This window comes from Podarcis filfolensis (assembly GCF_964270895.1).
Source record: "Podarcis filfolensis genome assembly, chromosome: 12".
In the NCBI taxonomy this organism is placed as follows: domain Eukaryota; kingdom Metazoa; phylum Chordata; class Lepidosauria; order Squamata; family Lacertidae; genus Podarcis; species Podarcis filfolensis.
In genome coordinates this window covers 38,419,434-38,438,283 of record NC_139614.1, presented here as the reverse complement: position 1 = coordinate 38,438,283, position 18,850 = coordinate 38,419,434, and the positions used below count along the sequence as shown (strand labels likewise).

General features: G+C 45.0%; 1 protein-coding gene across 4 annotated transcripts; it reads left to right on the top strand.

Annotated features, from left to right (window-relative positions):
• The first annotated feature begins 2,652 nt into the window (after window positions 1-2,652).
• LOC310745982 (patched domain-containing protein 3-like) lies at window positions 2,653-17,600 on the top strand. Of its 4 annotated transcripts, none has more exons than XM_083579451.1 (4): window positions 2,653-3,516; window positions 4,573-4,694; window positions 5,736-5,881; window positions 6,715-8,664. In XM_083579451.1, exons 1-4 carry the CDS (start codon window positions 2,755-2,757, stop codon window positions 8,295-8,297), a joined length of 2,613 nt encoding a protein of 870 aa, XP_083435577.1. In that variant the 5' UTR covers window positions 2,653-2,754; the 3' UTR covers window positions 8,298-8,664. The 4 variants fall into 4 exon arrangements, with proteins under 4 accessions (XP_083435577.1, XP_083435580.1, XP_083435579.1 ...); XM_083579453.1 differs by lacking the exons at window positions 5,736-5,881; window positions 6,715-8,664 and adding exons at window positions 14,117-14,262; window positions 15,436-17,600 and having other exon boundaries at window positions 2,727-3,516; XM_083579452.1 differs by lacking the exons at window positions 2,653-3,516; window positions 4,573-4,694; window positions 5,736-5,881; window positions 6,715-8,664 and adding exons at window positions 12,139-13,013; window positions 13,361-13,482; window positions 14,117-14,262; window positions 15,436-17,600.
• The last annotated feature ends 1,250 nt before the right edge of the window (window positions 17,601-18,850 follow it).

Genomic DNA, 18,850 nt, shown 5'->3' with positions numbered 1-18,850 from the left:
TCGTGTGGCCAATTTAATTTTACATATCTGAGAGAATGGGTTTAATACAACTCCTGCCACCACACATCACTAACCACTGGCCATGCTGGCAGGAACGGATGAGAAACTGAGTCCACCAACATCGGGGGGGGGGGGCACAGGTCCCCCATCCCAGCTGTAAGGCATGGAGGTAGCAGATGAGGCGATTTCCTAAGAAGAAACCTTATATATGACTTGAATCTCAAAGCCAGACACATTTCAAAACAATCCCCCCCTTTTAAATAAATACACAAGATAGCTTTAAGCACATACAATTTCCTTCTCCAAGGAGTGTCAAATCTCCCTCTCTTGAGATATGTCTGTTCTTCATGTTACAAGGTGCAATTGCTAATAATTGCTCTGGGCTACAACCAAAGCATTAGATAAAGAGATCAGAAGAGAGCAAAGCATGCTAGTTTATGTCACTACCTGCTATTTGAATAGAGACTGAAGCAGTGTTGGTACAGCATCTTCCCTTGTGAATTGAAACTAGTCTTTCTCGCATCGATTGCACACCGACAATACAATCATTTTGGTGAATGAAAATACAACTCTTAGTTCATTGCCAGATTCATTCATAACAAGAGAGCAAGTATTCGCTTACGGTGAACTAAACTGAGCAGATTTAACTGTGCAGCTACTTCCGCAGCCACATAAAAGGGATGATCGGAATTGCTACTGGAACCATGTTACAGTGGTACCTCGGGTTACAGATGCTTCAGGTTACAGACTCCACTAACCCAGAAATAGTACCTCGGGTTAAGAACATTGCTTCAGGATGAGAAGAGAAATCACAGGGCGGCGGCATGGCAGCAGCGGGAGGCCCTATTAGCTAAAGTGGTGTCTCAGGTTAAGAACAGACCTCCAGAATGAATTAAGTTCTTAACCCAAGGTACCACTGTACTTATTTCCTTGCTGCTCATCCCCAATCCTCTTTGCTCTCTGTGGGTAACATTTGCTACTGCATCTGCTATTGTCAAGTGCTACTGGTTTCATGTCCCTTTGGCATGAGAATCTTGACTCCATATCCATGCTCAACCTTGTTGATCCATGATAACCTTGTTGTCTGTCAAAGGTAGCCCCACGTAGGGTGCATTGCAGTAGTCCAAGTAGGCAGCTGTTCCACCATTGTGAGCATCCTTGCGCTGTAAATGTCATCCATATCTTTAGAACCATTTTGAAGAGAATGTTTCTAGTTAATTTTTTCGGGTCTCATCGTGGTCTCATTTTTATTCCTGTGTTTTTAACATTCTTTGCGTTTTGTGGTGGGATTTTCAGACAGACAGAACCAAAACAATAGCAAGGGCACTGAAAATTCACCCAATGTTTAAGGAAAAAACTGTTTATATGCAAACATGATTGAGGAACTTGGCTTTTAGAAGACAACATTATGCAACTACCTAGTGTCAATACGGGAAGGTACACCAAAGCTACCTGCAGCTAAAGCCAATCCATCTCGCCTCTGAAGGCCTTGAAATTAGATACAGCTTGTCAACCCAAAGGAATATGATCCATTTTCCCTTTCTACTAATCTTCCTATTTATAGATGACTGTTTGAAGCCATTCTGTAACAACATGCTGCAGTATTTGCATTTTAATCTTAGCAGAAACTCCTGGTCTCTCATCCTGTGTGTCGGTGTCTAAGCTGTTGCGGGGGGGGGGGGCATGCATGTGTGTGTGCGGTCCACACTGGGCAGCATGGAGTCAGAGGGCAGCATGGGGTTAGAGGGGGGCCAGAGGGAGAGGGCAGGTTTGTAGGTGACCTCCTTAAAAGAAGCTTAACAACTTTTGGATGCACCTGCCCCAAAGGTGGGGTGTCAGGCCCAAAGGTGTAACTCACTATTCCTACTGCGTTGTGGTTGTCACCAACACACTTGCTAAGAGAAAATCTTTGTTAAATCACATATTTAATGCCTCAGCATTAAACACCCACAGTTTATAGAGCTTAACTCACGTCGACTCTGTGTTTGGGATGGAAACCTTCAGTTCCTGCTGCAAATATCTTTCCCATTTCCAACAATGCAAAAGATTTGTTAGATAAATTAAACTGGTTACATTATCACCAAATTAATGAATTGTATAAACTGGATAAGAAAAACGGCTTTGCTTTTGAAAAATCTAAGTTGGAGACGGAGTTGTTGGATACCAAAGGTAAAAAATTATCTAAAATGTACAAGTTATTGTTGGAGTGGCATACAAAAGATGAACAAGTTAAATCTGTGATGATAGATTGGGCAAGGGATGTAGGACATAATATAATGTTTGAGGATTGGGAAAGATTGTAGAAGAAAGGGGTCAAGTTCACTGCATGTACTGTGTTAAAGGAAAATATAATGAAAATGATGTAGAGATGGTAAAATTAGCAAAGATATATCATAACTGTGACAATCTATGTTGGAAATGTAAAGAAAAGGAAGGAGCCTTTTATCATATTTGTTGCACAAAAAAGTGGGCATTGATAGATAGAACGCGAGCCCAAGCAGGGGCAGAAGAGGGCCAGCGCTGCTTTCCCCATATATGACGTCCACCCCCCCCCACTGCCGCCCCTCCCGTCCAAGTCTGCAGCGCCTTGGGAGCCCGAGCAGAAGGAGGCGCGTGGAAGTGGAACGCAGCCGCGCCCGGGGAAATAACGCCTGCCGGGCAACGGACGGCGGCGCCGACCCTCCGACGGCGCGCCGGGAAGAGCGGCCGCATCACGCAGAGCCCAGCGGCCCGGACGTCGCGGCTGCCTGGACGATGGCGCCCCGCGGCTGCCACACGGACTGCGTGGAGCGGCCCCTGTCTCGCGCGCTCCGCCGCTTCGGCGCCTTGGTGGGCGCGCACCCGTGGCCCTTCCTGCTGGCGCCCGTGGCGCTCACCGTCGGGCTGGGCACGGGCTTCGTGATGCTGCGCAGCCGCGAGGCCAACGACATTGAGGGCCAGTACACGCCCGTCGGGGGCCCCGCCAAGGCCGAGCGTTGCTTTATCCGGACGCACTTCCCGACGGACGACGCCCGGCGCTTCTCCCCGCAGAGGCTGAGCACCGAGGGCTCCTTCGCCTCCTTCATCGCCGTGGCCTCCGCCTCCGGGGGCAGCGACTCGGTGCTCACCAAGGCGGCCTTCACGGAGCTGCTGGAGCTGGACTCGGCGGTGCGGGCCATGACCGCCGGCGAGCGAAACTTCGCGGACCTCTGCGCGCGCTGGAACAACACTTGCCTGAGCCCCAACCCGCTGATCACCGCCGTCGAGGGCGACGCGGCCGCCATAGAGACGCTGCTGCCCGCGCTCACCTTCCCGCTCTACCAGAGCCACGTGTTCCTGGGCTACTTCCTGGGCGACGTCGTGCTGGGCCCGGGAAATGGCACCGCGCGCCCCGTCCGGGCAGCCCGGGCCATGCGCCTCTTCTACTTCTTCCAGGAGGATGGAGCTTCGCAGCGACAGGCCAGCAAGGTCTGGATCGAGACCTTTCTGGAGCGCATCCCCGTCGTGCTGGGCACTATGAACCTCCATTTCACCCGGGTAAGCGCCGCGCGTGCACGTCTCGGGAGGCGCGCAGCTCCGGACAGACCGCTTTGCGACGGCGCTGCCTTGTGCTCCGCAGTTGCGCCCTTAGTTTTGATAAAAAGCCGTCGAGGTTCTCAAGCGTGGGTTGGCTTTCCTCGCCCGAAAGGCTCCTAGGGCAATAGAAGCAGGAGGACAGGCCCTGCCCCAGCCTTCCCATCCAAAAGCCGGGACGGAAAAGGGATGCGGAGGAAGCTCAGAGCTGCGCTGACTCTGTGGCTTATATGTTAGGATGGGGCTAGCTAGCACCTGCAGGATGCAACCCTCCCCTTGCATAACAATATAATAACGAATTTATATGCATACAGCCATGGGTGCCAACTTGAATAAAATATTGTGGGGCCCAGGTAAATAGACATCAGAGGGCTCTCCAGGCCTGAGATCAGAGTCCAGCATTATGATTAAGATGTATGTAGGTGCCATGACCTATATTCTCTAACCTCAAAAATACACATTTTAAAAATATGCATATCCTTTATTAAAGAATGGCTTGGTGCTCTGAAGGGGAGCAGTGGAAGATGAACAACCATTGGAAAGCTTCTCTCCCTCCATACCCAGAATGAGCAAAGGCAGAGCTTTAAATCAGACCACCCTCAATCTTTTAGATTATATTAAACTGATATGGAAGAGGAATGCTTTTTTTAGGCTGCAGTCCCATGTCCGCTAAACATGGAAGTAAAATGTGATGTTCTTCTCAGTGGACACGGGTAGGGTTGCTGAAATTAAACAGGCTTGAAAAAACTGGGCAGAGAGTTTTTTAAATTATCGTGCAAAAAGTATTTCCATGGAATGAAGTTGCCACTTTCTGGAGCTTCCAACTAACCGTTGTTGTTGTTGTTGTTGTTGTTGTTGTTGTTGTTGTTGTTTACATAATGCAGTGAAGGAAATTACAATATAACCATTCATTTTATGATTTTTCTTAGCCAGCCTTGATACCCTCCAGAATATTAAGCTACATCTTAAGAGATCTATTATGCAATAGTTTGTCTTATTCTTTCTTTCCTCACTTGGCAGGTGACCTATTTTTCCTCAGAATCCAGACAGAAAGAATTTGGAAAAATTACCAAGCGCGTGATCCCATTGGTTTCTGTCACATATTTTTTAACAATATTCTTTTCCATTGTATCATGTGCAAGGTAATCTCCCCACCTTAATTCTTTGGAGAGGGAGGGAAAATCCCTGCCCCCCCCCACCATCACAGGTAGATCTGCAATATGCACTAGCTAAGTGAAGTATTGTAGATGGGTAGATCTGCTTAAAGAAATCCCAGTACAGTGGTACCTCGGTTAAGAACTTAATTCGTTCTGGAGGTCCGTTCTTAACCTGAAACTGTTCTTAACCTGAGGTACTTTAGCTAATGGGGCCTCCCGCTGCTGCCACACTGCTGGAGCACGATTTCTGTTCTCATCCTGAAGCAAAGTTCTTAACTCGAGGTACTATTTCTGGGTTAGTGGAGTCTGTAACCTGAAGCGTCTGTAACCCAAGGTACCACTGTATTGAAAGCTAATTGAGAAAGTGTCACTCAGCAAATGAAGTGAAAGTCTCATGAAAAACACTGCAGCAAAATGGAGTCAGAGATCTGGCCCAATTGTAGGCCTACTATGTAGAGTGAAGCCCACTAGTAGATGGAAGAGGCAATGTTCTCAATAGCTAGAGTGGCTTGTTCACTCTCTGTCAGTTTCAATTTCTCAAAGTTACTGTTTCTATTTATTCCTCCCCCTCCCCACATAATATTTTCTTGATTTAGTATGTATTTTTGTGTTCTTATATTGTGAACTCCCCTGTGATCATTGGGTTGAAGGGCGGTATATAAATTTAATAAAAGTTAATAATAAAAAGTGCAATAATAACAAAAATTAAAAATGTAACCTATGAAACATCACAGCCCGTAAAAACCAAAGGACAAAGGTACAGCACAGTTCCAAAGAGATAATAAAGTGTTAACCCATACAAAGGTTTCCTTTACAAATCAGAAAGATAAGTTTCTTAAAAATGCAAGTATTCGCCATCTGTGAACTCCATCATTATTAAACCCTAGAGAATTTCTATTTCTTACAGTTGCAAGAAATACGTGCAACTGCTATGTGGCACTGTCATTTTGTTCAAGGAAGCTGCAAATTGGCACATTACCATGGAACTCTGAACCCAAACATAATTCTTCTTTATCTGCTTTACAGGATGGATTGTGTGCGGACAAAAATTTGGATTGCAATTTTTGGGGTGATGTCAGCAGGATTATCTGTCATCAGCAGCTTTGGATTACTGCTGTTTTGTGGGGTGCCATTTGTTATCACAGCCGCAAATTCACCCTTTCTTATACTTGGTAAGTCTATACATTCCTCATGCCTTCTTATCCATTGGGCTTTCGATGGGTGTGCCTAAAGTAGGTATTGGGCAGTAACCCCATATAAAACTATGATCATTTGGAGAATTTAATGCTAATTCTTGTTTTTTTATTTGAAATTACATAAGTAAGCAGAAAAGTTTTATATCGCATGTGTTGTCGGGGGCGGGGCCAGATGACTCCTCCGATCTCTTCCAACACTATAATTCTATGATGCTATCAATGGGCATATGCACACATTTTTCATCACACGCCTTCAAAACATTTATTAGCAAAGGGCAGATCTGGCCTTGATTGCTCCTCCTACATGAGGGGAATGTCGCCAAAATGAAAACTTGTGTGGAACAAGGAAAGCTTGCTTTGTGTGCAGTGCGTTTACGCAAGCCAATGCTTTTCTATCCCTGCTGTTATAAATTCCTGAACATTCTTTGTAAAGCACTCAAATATCATTTTATAAAGAAAAGTAGGTTTCCGATTTGTAAACACAGCCATGCCTCGGTTCTCGAACGGAATCCGTTCCAGATTCCAAAACTGTTCAAAAACCAAGGCGCGGCTTCCGATTGGCTGCAGGAGCTTCCTGCAGCCAATTGGAAGCCGTGTCAGACGTTCAGGTTCTAAAGAACGTTTGCAAACCAGAACACTCACTTCCGGGTTTGCAGCATTTGGGAGCCAAAACGTTTGAGTCGCAAGGCGTTCGAGAACCAAGGAACCACTGTCAATAAATGACTAGGTGTGTTTCCCTAGTAAATATCCATGTTGTTCTCCTAAGGCATGTTTGGAACTGGTATGTTACATATTTTTCTATTCTTCAGGGGTTGGTGTTGATGACATGTTCATCCTGGTATCCTGCTGGCAGCAGACGAAAGTGAAGAAGGGAGTCATAGAACGGATGGCTGACACCTATGCAAAGGCAGCTGTCTCCGTTACCATCACAACACTTACCGACGTTTTAGCCTTCTACATTGGAGTTGAAAGTTCCCTTGTGTCTATTCAGTCATTTTGTTTGTATACGGGCACAGCCTTTGTGTTTTGCTACATCTACAACCTGACTTTCCTTGGGGCAGTTCTTGCTCTTAATGGCCGAAGGGAAGAGAGCAACAAGCATTGGCTCACGTTCAAGAAAGTGATGGATAAGCCTCAGGATTCGAAGAGCCCTATGTATAACAGGTGCTGTATAGGAGGGGCTTTCGATGAGTCCACTGGAACAGAGACTGAACATCCCATGTATGGCTTCTTTAAAAATCACTATGCCCCCTTCCTGATGCACACGAGGACCAAGTTATCTGTGGTAGTCCTGTATCTGGCATACGTGGTTAGTAGTGTTTACGGGTGCAGTCAACTTAAAGAAGGTATAAATGTTCGACACCTAGCTGTAGATCGTTCTTATGTCGTTGCGTATTACGACTCAGAAGAAAAACATTTTACTGAGTATGGCCCAAGGCTCATGGTTGCTGTTACAGAAAGCATACCATATTGGAATTCAACTGTCCGTGCAGATCTTGAGAACTGCATGCAGTTGTTTGAAGAGTCCTCCTATGTGGATAAGAGATTATCCGAGTCATGGCTGAGAACTTATGAAATGGTTGCAAAAGGGGCATCTTTAAATTTAGATGACCGTACGTCATTTATGACTAACTTGAAGACTCTTTTCCAAGCAAATCCAGAGTATGAGTGGGATGTTAATATTAGTGCTACTGAAATAGTTGCATCACGGTTTTTCATACAGACCGTCAATGTTACTACTGCAGTACATGAGAAAAATCTTTTAAACCAAATGAGACAACTTGCTGAGGACTGTGAGACGCCACTATTGGTTTATCATCCAGCTTTTATATATTTTGATCAATTTGCTGTAATAATGGAATACACCATTCAAAATGTTTTGATTGCTGCTGGTGCTATGTTAGTAACTTCCTTGCTGCTCATCCCCAATCCTCTTTGCTCTCTGTGGGTAACATTTACTATTGTATCTGTTTTTGTCGGTGTTACTGGTTTCATGGCCCTCTGGAATGTGAATCTTGACTCCATATCTATGATCAACCTTGTCATCTGCATAGGGTTTTCAGTAGACTTCTCTGCTCATATTTCCTATGCCTTTGTTTCCAGTGAGAAACCCAAAGTGAACGATAAGGCAGTGGAAGCTCTCTACCGCCTTGGTTTCCCTATCCTACAGGCCGCTGTTTCCACCATTGTGGGCATCCTTGTGTTGCCCATGTCATCCACTTACGTCTTCAGAACCTTTTTTAAGATAATGTTTCTAGTTATTTTTTTCGGGTCTCTTCACGGTCTCGTTTTTCTTCCTGTATTTTTAACATTCTTTGGGTTTTGTGGTGAAGTTTCAAACAAAGAGGACCAAAATGATAGCAAGGGCATTGAAAATTCACCCAATGTTTAAGGAAAACATTGTCCATATGGAAACAAGATTGAGGAACTCGGTTTTCTAGAAGGAAATGTTATGGGGAAACTGAGGTTTTAGAATGAAAAATGGAACTAGTGATTGTGAACATGGAAGGAAAAACCATAATCAATCTATATTGCCTGTAAATAGCTTGTTAATATGTTCAGTTGTTCCTTATGTTCCATAGCTATCTAATCTTCCTATTTATGTCATGTAAATACACCACTTGGCTTAAAATTTTCACTTGAAAGGTGTTATGGTTTGTTACAAGACTCCAAAACAATACATGTTTATTTGGCAAAGCACATTTCAGTCATTTGCTGACAGTATGGCACACCCAAAATAAATGAATGTGGGATAGAGATTGCTCAGGTGACTGCTTGAACTCATTCTGTAACAACATGCTGTGGCGATTGCCCTTTAATCTTAGCAGAAACTCCTGGCTTCTTGTCCTAGCTGCTCCTCAGGTTCCAAGTCGGCAAAATGAAACGAAACGATTTATGTATAGGGGGATGCGGTATGGAAAGGAGAGAGCACTGTCTGCATTGGTGGTGGTGGTATGAATGCTTCTAAGAGGCAAATCAAGAAATCCCTTTTCAACTGGAGGTGGTTGTATTCTGAGATTCCCCTGGTCCATAATTCCTTCCCATAAGTAGAAGACACAGGACAGTCAATGTGAAGTTTGGCAACAGGGAAATTCCAACAGCACAGAATCTGGATTCTCTTCTTCGTGAGAAGGGAATTTCCATGTTAAGACAGGGCAGTGTGAAACTTCAGTATTACAGTACTGTATTCATTATTGCAGGGATGCGGGTGGCACTGTGGTCTAAACCATAGAGCCTAGGGCTTGCCCACCAGAAGGTTGGTGGTCCGAATCCCCGCGATGGGGTGAGCTTCCGTTGTTCGGTCCCAGCTCCTGCCCACCTAGCAGTTTGAAAGCACGTCAAAGTGCAAGTAGATAAATAGGTACTGCTCTAGCAGGAAGGTAGACGGCGTTTCTATGCGCTGCTCTGGTTTCGCCAGAAGTGACTTAGTCATGCTGGCCACATGACCCGGAAGCTGTACGCCAGCTCCCTCGGCCAGTAAAGCGAGATGAGCGCCACAACCCCAGAGTTGTCCGCGACTGGACCTAACGGTCAGGGGTGCCTTTACTTTTATTCATTATTGCAGTATACAATGTAAATAGGGAGTAGAAAAGGTTCCCTTCTGGACGACATTCTGAGTGTGGGAACACACGCCAGTGGTGGGCAGGGCCAGAGGCAAAATGGATGGAAGGCAGAAAGTAAATTTTACCTCAGGACAATAGGCTAATTTCTGCACATACACAACACTCTCTTATCTTCCTCCAAAGAATTCTGCTCTAAGCGGACACAGATACAGAAATTCCCTCCATTCAGGTGTTAACTCAGGTTCAGGAATGGTGAACACAAACCATATTTGTTCACAGTATTTATTTACCCTTTTAAATCCACAGATTATGCATAACTGATGTGAACCGCAAGAGGAAGAGGCTACTGTTGCACTGAGGTCCTTCTTGCAATACTTTTTATTACTACCGTATTTTTCGCTCTATAAGACGCACCAGACCATAAGACGCACCTAGTTTTTGGAGGAGGAAAACAAGAAAAAAAATATTCTGAATCTCAGAAGCCAGAACAACAAGAGGGATAGCTGCGCAGTCTGCATTCGCTCCATAAGACGCACACACATTTCCCCTTTTTAGGAGGAAAAAAATGAGTCTTATAGAGCAAAAAATACGGTAATTTCACATAATCAGACCAATGGTCTTTATATATATATATATATATATATATATATATATATATAAAATTTCATTTTTTAACAGTGTTCTAATTCATTTAAATCATTTCAATTTTTTCATATCAGAGATTACTTGAATCCCCAGACTTCCCCCCACCTCACCCCCTGCTTTCCAATATTTATCTATTTTTCAAACTCGTTTTAAATCCTTTTTTTAAACTTTAGTCTTATTACATTATAAGTGTTATAATAATCCTGCTAACGTTTTAAAATCATCTACAATGATCTTTAAGGTACTCTAAAAAAAATTCTCACTCTTTGCTGAATTTCTTGTCATCTTAGTGTCTGATCTTCATGGTCATTTTTGCCATTTTGGTATAGTCCATCATAATGGTTTTCCATTCTTCTTTGGTTGGGACCTTCTCTTCTTTCCATTTCTGGACAAAAAGCATTCTTGCAGCTGTTGTCACATACATAAACAACCTTTTAAAGTCCTTTGTTATTTCTCCTATTATTCACAATAAGAAAGATTCTGAGGGGGTTTTTAGCAAAGTTTGTCTTAAACATTTTTTCAGTTCATTATATATTATTTCCCAGAATTCTTTTGCCAATTTGCATGCCCACCACATGTGGTAAAACGTGCCTTCTTTTTCCTTACACTTCCAGCATAAATTGGAAGTGTTTTTATACATTTTTGCTAATCTTCTAGGAGTCAAATACCAAAAGTACATCATTTTCATATACTTCTCTTTCAGCGCACAACAAGCCGTAAATTTTAAACCCTCTTTCCGCAACTTTTCTCACAAGTTAAGTTGTATATTATATCCAATATAGTTTGCCCAGTGTATCAAATCAGACCTATAGTCAAGTCCTTCTCTCAACTGGTGTGTTTTAATTACCTCTGCAGTACTTTTCCTTTTAATTTTTTGTCATTCCAGGACGAACACCCTACCAAAAGCAGAGGCATGTTATCGGCCCAAAGGTGTAAACACACTGTTCCTATTTCACTGTGGTTGTCACCAACATACCTGCTAAAAGTAAATCTTCTTTATTAAACCACATCTTTGACCCCTCAGCACTTTACATCCCAAGCTTTATACTGCTCACTTTATACCAAGCTTTATACCGTTGACTCGCATCGTGCACGTAACTGTGCTTGGGGGATGGAAATATACCTTGCTGGTATCGCCTCTGCAAATATTTTCACCATTTCCAACAGTACAAAAGATTTGTTTGGCCAAAAGGTGGGCATTCCCTAGTGCCAGATTCATGTAGCTTAGGGCCCCTCTCTCTTGGAGGCCCCCAGAAAATTTAAAGGGAAAAAACCTGGATGTACATTTCCAAAATATAAGATAAAAAACAAAATAAAACCTACATACAGCAACAGTGTTTTGTGTTGTGTAGGCTCCTATGATGCAAGTACAGTGGTACCTCTGGTTGCGAACAGGATCCATTCTGGAGCTCCGTTCGCAACATGAGCAGAACGCAACCCGCAGCGGCACGTGCGGGTTGGGATTCGCCGCTTCTGCGCATGATGTCATTTTGCGCGTCTGCGCATACGGCAAAACCCGGAAGTAACCCTTTCCGGTACTTCCGGGTCACTGCGAGACGCAACCTGAAAAAATGTATCATGAAGCAAACGTAACATGAGGTATGACTGTAATGGGCCCTGCCTGCTAGCCTGCTCCCTAAAATATCACTGGTTTGCTCATTTCTATATATAGGGTGCCTACATTCTGCATGGACTGGTTGCATGGCAACATGTGCAAATGGCTTTAGATACCTACTAGGTCCGTAAATTACCATATAGCATATATTCAACACAAAAACAGCGGCAATTTGTTGTTGGCAAAGGGCATAGAAAGGGCCCCGTTACCTTCAGTAGCTTAGGGCCTCATCAAACCTAAATCCGGCCCTGGCATTGCCAGATGGAACGCGAGCCCGAGGAAAGGCAGCCGAGGGCCAGCCCCGCTTCCCTCTGATGCGACGCCCGCTGGGCCTTGGGCGTCCGAGCAGGAGGCCACGGCGGCGGCGGGCGCGTGGAACGCAGCCACGTCAGGAGAAATAACGCCCGCCCGGCAACGGACGGCGACGCCCACCCTGCGACGGGAAGACCGGCGCCCACCGCGCAGAGCAGCCGGCCCCGACGCCGCAAGCGGCTGTCTCGACGGGGAAAGAAGCAGGCAGGCGATGGCGGCCCGGGGACTGCGCCGCTTGCACACGGACTGCGTGGAACGGCCCCTGTCGCGCGCGCTGCGGGACTTGGGCGGCTTGGTGGGCGCGCACCCGTGGCCCTTCCTGCTCGTGCCCTTGGCGCTGACGGGCGGGCTGGCCGCCGGCTTCAAGTACCTGCCCCGCAACGACCTCGGCGACCTCGAAGGCATGTACACGCCCATCGGAGGCCCCGCCAAGGCGGAGCGCCGTTTCGTCCTGGCGCACTTCCCGACCGACGACGCCGCGCGCTTCTCCCCGCAGAGGCTGAGCACCGAGGGCTCCTTCGCCTCCTTCATCGCCGTGGCCGACGGGGACTCGCTCCTCACCCGGGAGGCCTTCGCCGAGCTGCTGGCCCTGGACGCCGCTTTCCGGAGGGTCGCCATCGGCGGCGTCTCCTTCGACAGCCTTTGCGCGCGCATTGGGAACGCCACGTGCAGCAGCCCCAACCCGCTGCTCAGCGCCGTGCAAGGCGACCCGGGCAGGATCGAGGCGCTGCTGCCTAGCCTGACTTTCCCCATCGCCAAAGGCGGCGTTTTCCTCGGCCCCTTCCTGGGTGGGGAGAAGCTGCTTCCCGGAGTCGGCCCGGCGCGCCCCTTGCGCGCGGCCAAAGCGATGCGCCTCATCTATTTCTTGCAGAATGACGTCTCTTCGAGGCGCGAGGCCAGCAAGATCTGGCTGAAGGCCTTTCTGAAGCACATCCCCGGCGTGCTGGACTCCTTAAAGTTCAAATTCATCCGGGTAAGTGGCTTTCTTCGAGCCGCTCCTAAATTGACACTTGTAGGAGGGTCCTCTGAAATGAAACTCATCTTGGGAAAACTGGGCAAGTGGATTTTTTATTATTATTATTATTTTAGATCGCCATGCAACACGCTTTAATTTGGAATTAAGTTGCCATGTTTTGGAGCTCATCAGTAATCACACTAAAAAAAAAATACTATGAAGGAACGAGCAATAATAATAACTATTCATTTTATGATTATTCTTAGCCTGTCTTCTTAGCCCTTAAGAACATTAAGCTATAAATTAAGAGACAGATTATTTAACACTCTATGTTCTTCCTTCTTTCCCCACCCCTAACCTGACAGGTATTCTATATTGCCTCAGTATCAAAAAAAGAAGAACTGGAAAAACTTACTGGCAAAGTGATCCCATTGGCCACTATCGCGTATTTTTTAACAATAGTCTTTACAATTGTATCATGTGCAAGGTAACTTCTCACCCCATAATTCTTGGGAGAGGGAGGGAACCAGGGCCGTAGCTAGGGGTGGTGCAAAATAGGCTAAAAATGTGTCCATAAATATAAATATTGATTATTGCCTTATAAGAAATGGTTTTAAATAAAGGGTGAATTGAATGGGTGGAAGGGGGCGTTGGAGAGAGGCGGAAAGAAGAGCTAATTTGTCCATGGCTAAGGGGTGCAATCTGGACAGTTCTGTCAGGAGCGCAAGATCACCTAGCTACGGCTCTGCAGGGAACATCCCTCTTTTTCAACATGGGCAAACCTTTAATACGCAGGAGGGAGCAAATTGGCACATGTACCATGTACAGTAATGCCATATTCCACTAGATGCTTTTAAATCTGTTTTCCATGCTTTTTGGGTGTCTACTGGTCAAGTTTCTACACTGTAGACAGAGCGAAGCCCACACATAGACTGAAGAGACGGTGTTATCACTACCTAGAGTGGCTTTTGATCATTGGTACACTAAACACATGCTTAGTCCGCCTATTGGGTAATCCAGTACTGATACCTCTGCCAGTTTCCATTTCTCAAAGGGCGTAAATTGGCACATACACATTGAAACTCTGAATCTAGATATGTTCTTCCTTATCTGCTTTACAGGATGGATTGTGTACGGACAAAAATTTGGGTTTCATTTTTTGGGGTGATGTCAGCAGGATTATCTGTCATCAGCAGCTTTGGATTACTGCTGTTTTGTGGAATGCCATTTGTTATCACGGCTGCAAATTCACCCTTTCTTATACTTGGTAAGTGGGCAAATATATGCATTCCTCATGCTCTATCCAGTGCGCTTTTGATGAGAATATCTAAATATGAAAGAGAACTTTCACCCATCTATTATTTTCCTGAACTGTGCTAAGAATTCTAGTTTCTCTATGGCACAGCTTTCCAAACTTTTCATACTTGTAACACACTTTTTAGACATGTGTCATTTCGTGACACAGTAATTCAGTTTGACTAGCAAACCATAGGTTAAACTAACCCCTTTTCCAGTCCCTAGAGGAGCACTGGGAGCGTTTGCACGGCACACTGTAGCCAACACACTAACGTGTCGCGACACACAGTTTGGAAAGCTCTGCTCTATGGTGCTCTGTCATGGTTAATCTTCTTAGGCTACGGAACAGCTGCATATTCCTGCATTGCAGGGTCTTGAACTAGATGAACCTCAGGGTCCCTTCCAATTCTATGATCTGCACTATGATCAGCTATATCCACTTACTTGGGAGTAAGCTGCATTGAATTTAGTGAGACTTACTTTTGAGTAGGTGGGGCTGTGGGTTAAACCACGGACCCTAGGACTTGCCGATCAGAAGGTCGGCGGTTCGAATCCCTGTGATGGGGTGAGCTCCCGTTGTTCGGTCCCTGCTCCTACCAACCTAGCAGTTCAAAAGCCCGTCAGAGTGCAAGTAGATAAATAGGTACCGCTCCGGCGGGAAGGTAAACGGTGTTTCCGTGCGCTGCTCTGGTTCGCCAGAAGTGGCTTAGTCATGCTGACCACATGACCCAGAAGCTGTACACCGGCTCCCTTGGCCAATAAAGCAAGATGAGCACCACAACCCCAGAGTCAGCCACGACTGGACCTAATGGTCAGGGGTCCCTTTACCTTTACTTTTGAGTAGAGAGGTATAGTATTGCACTGTAAGGTTCCAGTTGTGTGCACCAGAGTGGGGAACTGGTAGAACACAGGCTGGATGTCTCTGTCTAGCTCATGGCATCCTGTCCGTAACTACAGTGAAGTCTGGGGGAAGTCTTTTGTTATTAAGGCATCACAGGGCTCTCTGTTTTATATATAGAATTGCAATATTAATATAACTTACTAATCTGTAAATAAAAAATGCTTCTTGTATATATCTATATATTCACATGTTTCTCCTGTGGCATGTTTGCAACTGGCATGATCAGTAGTTCCTGTTCTTCAGGGGTTGGTGTTGATGACATGTTCATCCTGGTGTCCTGCTGGCAGAAGACTCAAGTGAAGAAGAGTGTCAAAGATCGCATGGCTGACACCTACGCAGATGCAGCTGTCTCCGTTACCATCACAACACTTACCGACGTTTTAGCCTTCTACATTGGAATTGAAAGTTCCTTCATGTCCATTCGGTCATTTTGCTTGTATACAGGCACAGCCTTTGTGTTCTGCTACGTCTACAACCTGACTTTCCTTGGGGCAATTATTGCTCTTAATGGCCGAAGAGAAGAAAGCAACAGGCATTGGCTAACGTTCCAGAAAGTGATGGATAAGCCTCAAGATTCGAAGAGCCCTATGTATAACAGGTGCTGTATAGGAGGGTTTATTGATGAGTCCACTGGAGCAGAGATTGAGCATCCCATGAATGGCTTCTTTAAAAATTACTATGGCCCATTCCTGATGCACACCTGGACCAAGTTGTTTGTGACAGTCCTGTATCTGGCATACCTGGTAAGTAGTAGTTATGGGTGCGGACAACTTAAAGAAGGAATAAATGTCCGAAATCTAGCTGTAGATCGTTCTTATGTCATTCCGTATTATGATCTGGAAGAAAAATATTTTTCTGAGTATGGCCCCAGGGTCATGGTTATCGTTACGGCAAGTATACCGTATTGGAATTCATCTGTCCGTGCAGATCTTGAGAACTGCATGCAATCAATGGAAAATCTATCCTATGTGGACAAGGATCTTTCAGAGTCATGGTTGAGAACTTACGAAACTGTTGCAAAAGGCATTTCTTCAAATTTAAATGACCGAAGTTCATTTATTGGCAATTTATCAGCCCTGTTTAGAGCACATCCAGAATCTGAGTGGGATGTTAATGTTAGTGCTATGGAAATTCCAGTGTCACGATTTTTCGTACAGACCATCAATATTACCAATGTGGAGAAGAAGAAGGAACTTTTAAACCAGTTCAGACAGCTTGCAGGGGACTGTAAGTTACCACTGATGGTTTATCATCCAGCTTTTATATACTTTGATCAATACAATGTAATAATTAAGAACACCATTCATAGTGTTTTGAGCGCTGCTGGTGCCATGTTAATTACTTCCTTGCTGCTCATCCCCAATCCTCTTTGCTCCCTGTGGGTAACCTTTGCTATTACCTCTGTTATTGTTGGTGTGTCTGGTTTCATGGCCTTTTGGAATGTGAGCCTTGACGCCATATCCATGATCAGCCTTGTTATCTGCATAGGGTTTTCAGTAGACTTCTCAGCCCATATTTCCTATGCCTTCATTGCCAGTGAGGAACCCAGAGTGAATGACAAGGCAGTGGAATCTCTCTACCGCCTTGGTTACCCTGTCCTACAGGGTGCTGTTTCCACCATTGCGGGTATCCTGGTGCTGTCCATGTCATCCACTTACATCTTTAGAACTTTTTTTAAGATAATGTTTCTGGTTATCGTGTTGGGACTCGTTCACGGTCTCGTTTTTATTCCTGTGTTTTTAACATTCTTTTTTGGTGATATTATTCCTTAAAATCAACTATTCAGGTTCATCTGCAGACTCCAAAAACACTACCTGCCTGTTTATGATGGCATGGTTCAGACACCATAGCAATGGTGCGCCCCAGATAAGAGTAGAATGGGATAAATATGGTTTGGGGGCCTGTAAGGAGCTTAACAACATGCTGTAACGGTTGCCTTTACAGAAGCACTTTGCTTCTCCTCTTTTGTGTTGGGGTCCCAGCTGTGCCTTCGGTTCAGAGCCATGGCAGGCACCTAGATAAGGGGGTGCAGTGTGGGGAGAAGTCTAGCTGGTTGCAGTGTGGGTCTCTGTATGAGGCAAATTAAGTCCAGGCCCAAATCTCATACGATCTGGGCTCTCATTGTATTTGTGTAAACCATTTTTAAATGGGAGAGTTTGTATTCTGGAGTGCCCCCCAGTTCAGACTTCATCATCATCGGTAAAGGAAACAGAATCGTTGATGTGAGGTTTGTCAGAAGATCTGAAATCGGTGCCGTGGATTCAATCCTTAAAAGCACTGAGGGGCAATTCTCATGTGAAACAGGACTGACTGTCAACAGGACATAATGAAGTTGAAAGCTGAGGTGATCTCTCCAGACCTTCATCAACAATTGTAATGTATACTATTAAAATAATTCAGTTTATTTATTTATTGTGTTTACTTTTCTGTGCTAACTTCAGGGAGGGCGAGGAGTTAGCTGTTTGAACACAAGTGTCACTAGATGGCACTGTGGAAGAAGACTAGACTGAATAGGAAAATAAAGTTCACTTTTGTGCTTCATCTCAAGATGGAACAAGGCTTCTAAGTAACTTGACAGCTATATCGCAGTGTGTTGCCCTGTGCACCAGTTCAGCTACAACTTACACTATCTTTAGGATCAGTCTGTTAATCTGGCTGGTGACGTTGATGACAAATGTTTTTTGGGGGGTGGGGAATCAGCAGAGGTCAGCATTATAAATGCAAATTTTACAAATTTGTTACAGCCATTTGTTTTAAGATGCTGCTTCTGTTCAAATATATTGTATTTTTGTAATACTCAAACTGTTTTATTTTGCCACTGGAAAATCACAGTCCATTTCCCTCACTCCTTTTACAATAGTTTGGCATACGCAGTTGTAAATACCACCTACAACAGGGGTAGGCAACCTAAGGCTTGTGGGCCAGATGCGGCCCAATTGCCTTCTCAATCCGGCCGCGGACGGTTCAGGAACCAGTATGTTTTTACATGAGTAGAATGTGTGCTTTTATTTAAAATGCACCTCTGGGTTATTTGTGGGGCATAGGAATTTGTTTTTGTTTTTGGTTGTTTTTTTCAAAATATAGTCCTGCCCACCACATGGTCTGAGAGATGGTGGACCAGCCCATAGCTGGAAAAGGTTGCTGACCCCTGACCCAGAATACAGTTGTACTAGTCACGCAAGTAGCTTTTGAAATGGTTTCCAATTCACATTCTGTGGAACTATGAAGTTCGTTGTAAGTTTGGTAGGGTTCCTTAACGAGAAGCTCATGCATCGCTGACAAACGTCCATGAAATCTTTTTTCTCTGCCTCCATTGCATCAGCAACGAGCCATCCAGCAGAGCTGTTTCATTCAAGTGGTCTTTTACACTCTGGTCCATGTGACCACTGTGTACAATTTGCTCAACACTTTGTTGACAAAACCTCTCAGATTTCTTCAGATTCGGATACTGTAGTTGATACAGGTCCAGTGGATGTAACTTTGGACTCTGCTTTGGACTTTTCAAACTCTACAGCCCGAGGATGTGGACAGGATCCTTGAAAATGTGAGAGCTACCGCGTGCTAGATCTTTTAATTCTTCTTGATGTCTCCGCAGCTTTTGATACCATCAGCTATGGCAGAGCTTTCCAAAATGTGCGTTGCAACACATTAGTGTGTT